Source organism: Styela clava, chromosome 14 (assembly GCF_964204865.1).
Source record: "Styela clava chromosome 14, kaStyClav1.hap1.2, whole genome shotgun sequence".
NCBI classification, from domain to species: domain Eukaryota; kingdom Metazoa; phylum Chordata; class Ascidiacea; order Stolidobranchia; family Styelidae; genus Styela; species Styela clava.
Window position 1 is genome coordinate 10,563,573 of NC_135263.1, and position 11,649 is coordinate 10,575,221.

An 11,649-nucleotide genomic window follows, 5' to 3' on the forward strand; every position below is an offset into this window, starting at 1 on the left:
CAAATTATAAATATTAAACAACTGCGGTGAAGGCAATCGTCTCATGCAGTTTTGCCAAGACGCGTACGCGTATATACAAGTATGATGATTTTAACTTTTCCTATTGGTCATGTATGCTTATACGATGCAATTCAGAGAAAATGAGCATTCAAGAATATAACTTGAAAAATAAATGGGAATAAATATAAGGCAATACATTCATTTATTGTTTATTGCATGCCAATATTAAACATTTTTGATGTGTTGTGCCATTTTGGAGAAGCGATGAATATGATGTGATAGCCATAAGGTGATAAATAACTCAGTAACCCACGCTAAAGTAAATAAAATATGAAATGATTTTTTTTTGAAAACTCAAGTCCTGCTGTCTTCTTCCTATGTAGCCTAATACTAGACAGATTTATTTTCTAAAATTCGCGTCCTTGCCGGTCGGTCCACTTCCCTTTTCAATAATGCATATATATGTTGATTCTAGTCTAACTAGTAATTACGATTCTGCAGAAAAGTTTCGATCAAATTCGCCACCATATTCTGACCACACGAAATGTATGTTTACCTACACATTGCTTTTAAGTTCCAGTTTTATGTTTGTTTTATGGTTGTTAAAAGTGTTGACCTATCGGAAGATCACCGTTGATGGACAAAGATTGACCGAACTTATTTGTGAGGTATATCCGACTTGAAGTAGCATTGAGGAGGGCTATTCTGGTTTTCCCATGAGTTATTATCGATGGGCATATCAGCATTTCATTTTTTTGCGCCGTAAAAGCTACAAAGAAAGGAGTATTTTGTACAAGAGTAAAGAAACATTTGTGATTTATAATGTATTGGGTCTAACCTGTTTTTGACAAAATTTTTTGAATATGCATTTTTATAAAACTACCTACAATTTACATTTTCAGTTGATATTTAAAAATGTATTTAAAAATTATTTTCGTTGTTTTTGTGATGTATCAAATAATTCACCCGTCAAATATGTCAAGGACTCCATCGAGAAATATTCGAGGTGAGATCTTTTCAAAAGCTTTGGAAATAACGAGCAAAATTTGTCTATCATATTTGACGACTAAAAATACTTCATAGAATTTTTATGAAAGGCGATATTGGAGTAAATTTCACAAACTATATACTTTTATGATAGCGGAAATCTTTTAAGCTTTGTAACTTTAGATGTAACCTCAACATTTACAGATAGCAATTTCAGGATTTGGCTGCTATTACGCACAAAATATGTAAATGTGACTCCATCAAATCCTCAATGGGGTTGAGTATACGATATTCATTTGCATTGTACAGCCAAAGTGGTAACTTGGAAGCTAATAGACTGATAGAGGCGTACGTCATTTTGGACATTTGGTACTTCGCATTTTAATCTAGACATTTTCAAGTTCATGTGATCAAGGAGTATTCGTAATTTTTTTGATTCAGTTAGAAATGTCACATTATTCTAGTTTGCTTCAATCGAAATACTTCCAAATTTCATCATTTCTGTACTCAGTACTCAAACAGTTACTTAATACTGTATCAACCATACATATGCCCTTTCAATCTGCAAAGAAATTTTGTCTTGCTTTCGTTTGCAGGATTATCTGATTATTTCCCCCTCAACGGTTGCGCACATTTTGTAATCTTGTACAGTACTAAACGGTGTGAACTGGACTGAACCCTTTGATAATTTTTGTAAACAAACTCGTATACGGCCTTAGTGGTTTTATCGTAGCTACAAAAACGAGAAGAGTGTGGGACTGAAAATTTCTACAGCAGCGCAGGTGACCCCTGCCGAGTTCATTTTGATGAACTTCCTCGCCAATCTTAAATAAGGTTGATAATATTTATGTTGTTATTTGTAAATTCGGGCCCTAAATACATTGGGTCAACAGCAACGTCCACGGGTGATCTTCAAGGGAAATATCTAAACCTGAAACAACAAACCCAAATAATATCCCTGAAATAGGATTAAATAGCATGTATTATAATCATGTGTTCAAGGAAATTGTAGGTAAAACCTGTATCAAGCCAAACCGACTTACCATTTCTTGTGTTTTTACCGTTTCTGGTGTTATATAGTTTGTTTAACACCCGTTTCTCCCGATTGCTCTGGAGGTATATTGCGAAAATTATATTTTAATGTTTCAGCAACGAATCCTTGTTCCAAGGTTTCTTGTTTTTACAACTCCTTGTGTGTTATCGATCCGAGCACAGATGAACCAATTTGTGAATGTCCGAAGAATGAATGTGATGGCGTTGCTTCGTTCCCTGTATGTGCAGGTGGAATCACATTCAAGAGTGCGTGCCACGCACAAACTTATATGTGCGAGGCCCAGGAATGGTTGACAATACAGCACGTTGGACCATGTGGTGAGCTTTATATCTTACTATCTTGAGATCAAAAGAAATAACCGTTATTCCAGGTTAAAATATTTTCAATGGCCAATATTAAAGCTACTGTTGTTTTCGTAAATTAGATAAGATTTTCATATTTATCACGGCGGAGAATAAATTCTCATAGACGGCTTATTGATCTGGTGATCCACGGCCTCTTGTCCGTTTACCAATCCATGCCAGATTATGAGAATACTTAACCAAAACAAATGATATACGTATAAAAAAATTAATATGAATGCACCGAATCAAAAGTCTATTTTCCTAATTAAATGTTCTTATTTTACAATACAATATAACTTATTCGAATCGCTGTAAAATTTGACATATTTCGCGACTTTGAGGCAATATAAACAATTTGAAATCTAGATTATTCGATTTTGGGATTGAATCCGAATTAGAATACTATAAACCATTTGGATATAAACATCCATGATTCCATCATATATTCTATATCGGTCGACACAAATGAAACGATACGAGGCAAACAGTCGTAAAATGGCCAGACGTGTCATTGTTCGAATATCGGAAACAATGAATTCTAAATGACATTTTTATTAGTCTGTAAACAGTTAATTTTCAGCACATTTTCTTTTTAGTCACACTTCAAAATGTAACAATTCCTTTTAGGTGATTCATTTGTGTATTTGTTGTTATTTGCCTCATAACATACTGAATTAATGGAAGTCTAAGAGCGATTTGTAGTGCCACATTTTTTTTGTTTTTTAAGTAAGTACTATCGCATTGGGGTAAGATGGCTGCTAAAAAGCAGCATTGATTTTATTTAAAATGTTTGACTGCGTGAATTCTACAGGGTTTCTGACTGGAAAATAGGTTTTTCTGAATGGGAAAACTTGTAAATATTCAAACTTGTAGATGAACTTGCAATTTTCTTGACTTATAACCTATCGATGGATATTATATATTTTGATCAGTGGCTAATCATTTCTGAATGAATAACAGCGAACGTTTTATATTCGTCAAAAGCTTGTAAAATGCCAAAAAAATTAGACCATGAATCTGTAGATAAGATAAAAATATCAGAATGAAGTGGAAGACGGGGAATGTCTTCAGAAATGTGAATTTGTTTAGCGTCCCAGGTGGTCAACTATTCTGAATGTAAGATACGATTTATTTTTTGTATCACAAAATCAGCACCTGGATTCTAGCTTGTCAGATGTTTCACAAAATTTCTTGACAAAACATATTTCTTGACCACCTGCTATTTGATTATGATGGTATGCAAAAAATAATGCCCTAAAATCCGTTTCAATTCAATGCTATCACGCATCATGATATTTACTGTTTATGTTTGTTGGTATTGTTAACAACTAGCTAAAAAGTATGGATTTCATACGGTTGAAATGTATAAAACGAAGGAAGCTTAATGTATAAAACGAGAAAAGCAAAATAACTTTTAGGACTACTATGGCGTATTCTGTTGGCATTTTCGGTCATGGATATCAATTTGAGTTCATTAAGTTATTGACTTTCTTTCGGATTCATGAGCTGATAAAATGATATGGGATATGTAGATTATACTGAATAATCTTGATTATGTTTTAAAATAAACCCGAAACATAGTTTTAGGTATCAAATATGAGTCGAAAGGGTATTTAGTATACATGCGTCTACATGGCTTCTTCCAAATGCCAAACTCGCATCACGCCCTAATATACACCCACATTTATATACAACCTATTCGCGCGGTTTCCTGTTTTGGCGAATTGTCATATTCAAATAGTGACATGTTTCATTACGTTGCCAGATTATCATTTTATGCACGAGCATATATATGTCATCTTTATTGAAGAGCGTTTGGAAACGTCATCTTATCCGTGGTCCAAGCTTTATTAATTGTGTTTTAAATGTAGATAATTCTAAGGTCATAAACCGGCGTTAAACATGTAATATTAGTTATTTAGTAAACATGATAACTTACACACCACACGCATGTACATACGCACGACAATATCTAACGTAACATCATAAATGTCAAAATAGCTTATGACTCGCACTGAAAAAATTGAGAATTTTCCGAAGTAAACTTATATGATCCTTTTATTCGTAAGAATCAAAACAAATACAAATCGCGCAGAAGACACCTAAAACATCCCGAAGTGGTTTGAACCCTACGTCTAAACGGCTACCCAGTCCTGCAACCAGGTATCTCTCACTGAATAAAACTTACTATACTCCTATTGTCAAGTACATGCCAATCATTCCCTGTCACTTCATTGGTCTTGCGCGTCTTCATCCGCGTGAAAAATAGCGGGAGCCACGTTTGTGCATGGCTGTAATCTAGACGTTACCGTCGATCCTCTTGGCAAATAATGAAAATGAAAACAGAACATGAAATATATTTAATATATATTTGATAAAAATTTTACAATTGTTTTACATTTATCCGTTTTCCAACAGGAGTTCAGGAATGTGGACCAAAAAAAACCTGTCCATATAACGGGGAATGCGTGGACGGCACATGCGAATGCCAAGAGTGCGATGAATCAGAACGACGAAAATTTCTAGATATTGGACCGATGCGACACACATCGGTTTGTGGATCAGATGGGATAACTTATGAATCAGAATGCCAACTGAGATATCAGTCCTGCATGTCAAGAACTCTTATTTTAATTCAAAGACATTCTGCTTGTCATAGGCGTGGTAAGTACACGATTACGAGGGAAAAATTAGGTGGAACTTTCTATAATTTTCGTGCCAAATATGATTGGAGGAAAAGATTTTCAGACTTATTTACGTATTTTAAACTTGTCCAAAGTAATGAATCGTATATAGCCTGCAAGGTGTATTGATTTTACATCGTGGAATCACTAAGTGTGACTGGTCAGAATATTCACATTGTAATGGTTTGATACAAATGCTACTATTTTGTGATATATATTTTAATTTCTGGTAAAAATGAAGTCAAGTCTTACCGAGTTCACTATATTTTTAGTCAAATCGCCGGTGGCACGTAATGCTCCTTTGAGGTCATTGTACAACCATTTTGAAGTTTGGCAGAAGACATTTGATAAATCAACACCAAGCGTACCAACCGCCAGATCGGTAAACGGCATCAATTTTGACACTTCCGAAGGTAATTTTGGTCTGTTATTTTGTCCACGAGTCTCGTTAAGAAAATAAGACTACATTGTTACCGCTATGTGACAGTATAAAGATCTTTAAGTGGCCGGGTATATTTAGATAAATTTAGATTGATTGATATTGCTTTACATTTTTTCTTTGTATTCAAAGTGAATTGGGAGTGTTTAATATATATGATATGTGAACAATGGTATCACTTCATTCCATTTTAGTAGGAAAAACAAAATTTTTACTATACCCAGGATGCGAATAGAAACAATTGTTTAAAAACAAACAAGACTTGCGTTTTATCCTGTTGTTTAATGCTAAAACGGAATGCTTGGTTTCAATGCTTGCCTACATTCTATGCTACGATTTGAAATTTATACTTTGGCCACTTAGGATAAAATTACTCTCAAAGTGTGCAATTTTATGCATATTTATATCATTATTTTGAGTTTACCGATTGGTCGGTCATTCGCTTGTCTTGCCTGCGAATGATCTCACTTTTAACGAAAACGTATAAGGTTTTGAAAATTATGCGAGTTTATAGATTATAATCTTGTTTCTGGACAAAGGGCCTTGTTCCAAGTTTGAAATTTATGGCTGTCTTCATGCTCGACACCGGAGGGCACAGCATCTTGGAATTTATTCTCTGGTGCCAAAACGACAGCAACTGGGTTCACCTGTCTACGTTAAAAATACGTTATTCAGGTGAGATTTATGTAATATTATAGACTTTTTTTCCGATTAGCAAGCGATTTCAACCTACAAATTATTATGCTCCTGAGTTAGCTACACGTATCAGATGACACTCGTTTCTACATTAGGCAGATATTATTAACATATTCCTTTAAAATATAATGTTATTTTGTAACAATTCAACTAAATTCCAACTCAACTTATTACACCTTGAATGAAATAGTGGGTATGAGTCCGAGATACGTAAACAGCAATACCAGCCCATATTTTTTTTTAGGTAGGGGTAATTTTAATTTTTTTTTTATAATGACGTGATACGACGTTCACTCGTGCCTTTTTCTCCGCACAAAGCCAGATAAAGTAGCCACTGACAATATCTTAAGGAATCGCTCTGCAGACGTAGGTCTACCTCGCTGTCGACGTTATCCTGGGCATATAACCGCGTATTTTCAACTATCTCGTTTGGTTCATATGGCGAAAGGATTATTGATAGCAGCCAGAAAACGTCCGGTTTTCAGTAAATCGTTTAAGAATATAGTTCATGAATAATGCTGTTAGAAAAGACGTATAAATTTATGTACTACAACAAATGCGAAAAAGTGCAAAAAAATGTTGAAAATTCTGGCCATGGCCCCTCAGACCCCTCTCCTGGCTACGCCTATGGATCGAACTCATTTAATTACCATCCTACCCTTGGACGGTATGGAAATACTCGTTTAGGGTTGTGATAATTTTGAATCCCAAATTCGTTCCTATGAAATAAGCGTCAGTTACGACTAATTAGTCTTACAATGGAGTCTAAATAAACTAACGGTGCATACTTCTACATTTATCTCATTCCGTTTTATTAAAACTACAGGGCGACGTGGAGGCCGGTTTATCTTTCAAGATATAATTCTTCTCGGTTTATAAATGGTACCTGGGTTGTTGGATCTAAGGTAATTAAACAACTCTTGATGTTTTTAATAGAAAATAAAATATTTAAATATTTTCAAATTATTTTAGTCATGTCTGATTTATTTTATGATATCATTTAACTATTCAAATAAGAAATAACACAAAGATTTACGGGGAACGTGCGTGCTATCGAGTCCAAAAAGACTAACGGTCCTATAAATGTTATAAAAAAAAAATAAGCACAAACAAAAATAATAAAAAAAAACTGAAAAACTAGCAAACGTGAATTCATTATTTTGACGTCACTTACTACTTAATTAATATATATTACAAGTTCCACAATGTTATCATCAAATCATCAATGTAGGTTGGATCCGGGCTCGGATGGTTTGGAGTCAACGATCAAGCCACAGAACCGGAGTTCATAACGGGAATTTGGTTTTCAACATCTGGTAATAGGTTAAAGCCTTGGCGGCCCGAGCCGGAGGTAGCAGGTCGATGTGTTGGAGCTGGTTATGGTTCAAAATCGATGGGTAAGCAAGCAATCCCTTGTGGTGTAATTTAAGATACTTCCGGTAAAATACAGGCATTGCAGGAGTTAGTTAAAGTTACTTTTGTGGTGTAAACCAGTTTGTTTATTTTTCAGAAAATTTGAATAGGATATTTTCATAAAACTGGTAACTGGAGGTAGTTTGTAATCAATACCCAATGTGTTGAATATCTCTATCAAATGTCTCTTGCCTCGTGCATATTTCCTGTGATATTCTTATAACCTAATCAGATTATTAGTACAGGCCGCCACAAAGGGAGGCGTGACTGAGGCTTTGACCAATCAACAAACTGAATGGAATTTCTAAGAAAAAATCTCGTTAATTAGTTAGTGTTGTTCGCGTGAGCTAAGGAAATACTTGGCGCCTAGGACCGACAACTTTATTGAAACTTGACGTTAACTGATTGCTTTTTATTATTTAAATATATCACACAGTAATCATTAATGTACGTATGCTACTTATCTGTTTCTGTAATCGATGTTCTTGTTGTGTATTTGGGATAGTTCGTAAAAGATGTTTTTGTCGTGAAACGCGGCTATCTTTAAAAAGACGGTCTGTACCAACATACACTTCTGATTCTTGGACACGAAATGGGCCTATGGATCGTTTTGTTATTATGTTGTTGTTGTGAAAAAATAGCTTTTCAATTCAGCTACACAAATAATTGCTTTGAAATTTCTAGTGGTTAAAGCTTGTTGTTGTCGCTAGATGGCTATTACTTCTTTATTTCAAAATTCATGTGGGCTTTATGGGATTCGTTTTTCACTTCGAAGTTTTCTCTGACATCATTAAAATTAAAAAATTGCGCACTGTGCCGTGGTTTCGTAATCACATCTCAGTGATCTGGTGGTCAGACTGGCGGTACTGTAAAAGATTTGATACTTCTTCGTTTTGGCTTTCGTGTCCATATATTTGAGCATTACACTTTTGTTATATATTTCATATTAGAATGCAATCTTGGAGATGAACGTGGGCCATTGGGAACGAACTGGCAATCTGCAAACCTTGAAACACCTTTGTACGAACTTGAATTAAAAAGACCATACGGAGAAAATCTTTACCAACCAAAAGGGAAATTGATTGGTATGCACCCATTTTTTTCTTATTGTTATGAAGATGGTTGAAGATGAAATATCCCATGTGTGAAATATTTGTATAGATTAACAGATGAATCATGCAAATGATATCAAATCTAATAATATTACGGTATAATTTGCACAAATAGCAAATTTTTAGATTTCTGACAATATTTCCTATTTTTAGTGGAAATATTCACAAACAACCGAGCTTTAAGATTTAAGTCGGTCTATTTATCAATACACAACGACGCTGGAGATTGCGGATTACCAATATTGAAACGGGTAAATAATAAGTGATATATTCGATATTTATTGTGCTGAAAAAAGAAAAAAAAACGACTCATAACGACTTTGTTTTAATATACCAGGCAAGACACAAATTTAATTCTCGTTGTGGCGGAAAGATATTATCAAGGACGGGGAAAAGAATGAAACGAATTGTTTTCCACTTTATAGCACCACCGCGAGGCTGCTTAACATTCAGGTAAAAATTTATGAGGTACTTACCAGACACCTCCTAATACTATGAATGACAGGTAGCAAGAACGATAACTATAACCATTAAAAACCAGAATGCTACATTGATTTAAGTAGTCTGCGAAATCGTATCTTCCTAACTACTTTTAGTGTTTTAATGTGAAAATATCTTTCGGAAGAACTTTACTTTTATAGTTTTTTAAGTTACCCTTTTTCACTACTACCCGTCATTTTATCTCAAATTTTAATCAATTTGAGGAAAATTAGATGAATTTCCCACATACGTATTAAGATGAAGAGGTACTCAACGAATAGCATATATTCACGGTCACGAGCCTTTGTACCATATATCTGACATTGCTATCTTTGCAATTTTGCGGCCAATACCAAAAGTGTTCTTTACCAAACCAATGGTAGTTTGTAAAATTAATCTAAGACACATAGTCAAATGTTTCTAAAAAATTACCGTTTTTGATGATTCTTATCACGAGAAGACGCCTAGCATGTGCTCCGTGGAGAAACAATAATTTTGAATAAATTTTGCATGAGTGTTTTAAAGTTTTATTAAAATCCATTTTGTATACAGAGCTCTCTTGATATCTGTTACTGGCGAAGTATATTACGATAACAACATGAAAGGATCATTACAGCCGAGACCACTTACAAGAAAGATTTGCCACCAGGGATACCGAAAGCCACCGATTATTTCTGAGAATTTATAGATGGTATGAGAAGCGGGCAGAAACAAGGATGAGAAAATTATACGTGAAACATTAAGATGGATGAACGATAAACATATCAACAGCGTACTTTCATTGTCTTGTAATCTATCTAATAGTCTAAATCATGGCATATTAGAATTATACAAAATAAATGCTACAGCTAAGACGGAAGAATGAGATTAAATAAAAATGCGTTTCCCCATCATTGCGTGCACTGCGGTGGATACTACCACCTGCTGATTTAAGCACCATGTACACTTGTCATCGTCAATTGCAACAAAATTGAAACACGTTATATTCTGGCCAGAGTCATGGAGCTGCGTACGAGTTGTATCCAATTGACAAAAATGAATCTTAAAATCCGGATTCCAACTTATGAGTCTACAATCCGCATTCTGTAACGGAACCATATTTCACTTTCATATTATTTTGCTTCACTTTTTAATCATAAAATTCATAAGTTTTGTACATTTTGTTAAATATAAGATTTTTTTCACGATGTTTCCTGACCCATTTAATCAAAGTATTGAATTTTGACAGGAATACCGAGAACTTTTCGCGGATTTGGCTAGCCATTTTGATATGAATCGTTAAGTGGCGCAATTAGTACATGTCAAATGGGTGTTGCAATATCGGAAGTAAACAATGACGCATTTTCGGTATACATGTTTGCAAGCGGCCGCGGTCGAATTCTCCTTCGTCTCTCTACATACCTTGGGGTAAATATAAAGCTTGGATCTATGATAAGCATTATTGAGCAACAGAACATTTCTTCCACAAATGTAATGACGCAGTGTAAAATGTTTTCAAAGAAGATTGCGCAAATTGTACCGTATAAACAGTTGCTTTTGACGTTTTTTTTTTCAGAAATTGAAGCAAAATAGATCAATAATGTCGTAATACTTTGAATCTGATATTCAATCGATGGTCGTTGACCACGGACATAGCAATGAGAAGATAATACGAGAAGCAGAAAATAAAAGCGAATCAGCTGTGATACGCAAAGTAATTTAAAAAGATTGAAATGCCAAACTCACTCGAGACATAATGAGCAGAATTTAGAGTCTCAGACAATGCCTTTAGGACAATGCTTGAGCACAAAGAAATAATAGACGCGAATCAATCTTATTTTGGTCACTCTGATAGAAACAAAACAACAACAAACGTGAAACAAAATCTAGAGGACCTGGAAGACGGGCATAACTAAATGAAAAAGTTAAAAACGTACAAGTACGTGCCCATCCACATAAAACAGTCAAAAGAACATAATAAAAAGAGGACACGCTAAAAAATCGGGGATTTCCTTTTAAATCAAGTTAGGATGTGAGACACTGATCAAAAGAAGATAATGGTAATACTTTATTTATACAATAAACTAGAATTCAAAAAGAAAAAAAGTTGTGGCTGCGGTTCTTATATGGTGCAATATTTTTTTAATGGAGAAATCTAATGTTACATAAAAATGTGTTGTATCAATTCAGAGAAAGATTGATGCATTGCCAAAACACAAATATAACAAATGCAATAAGGTTTATGAAAACTGTATACAGCATGCATACTAGCTACAGCACACAAATAAATATAGATAGTGCAAAAAATAATATACGATTGCGACACATATCACACATCTAAATAACAGTCAGTAGAACATTCGCCGGTTGCATATGAAAATTTCCGAACTACTTCAATGAAAAGAAAGAGTGCTCACTGGCGACTAAGCCAGGCTAAGCAAAATGCATGTCTTAGACCGTA

The 11,649-nt window shown here is 34.5% G+C and overlaps 1 protein-coding gene across 1 annotated transcript; it reads left to right on the top strand.

The window, feature by feature from the left end:
* The first annotated feature begins 897 nt into the window (after positions 1-897).
* LOC120340326 (uncharacterized) lies at positions 898-10,396 on the top strand. The gene is made up of 11 exons (XM_039408564.2): positions 898-1,006; positions 2,137-2,358; positions 4,804-5,049; positions 5,342-5,482; positions 6,048-6,183; positions 7,031-7,109; positions 7,436-7,601; positions 8,568-8,702; positions 8,883-8,980; positions 9,067-9,182; positions 9,762-10,396. Exons 1-11 carry the CDS (start codon positions 916-918, stop codon positions 9,895-9,897), a joined length of 1,566 nt encoding a protein of 521 aa, XP_039264498.2. The 5' UTR covers positions 898-915; the 3' UTR covers positions 9,898-10,396.
* Positions 10,397-11,649: the final 1,253 nt, after the last annotated feature.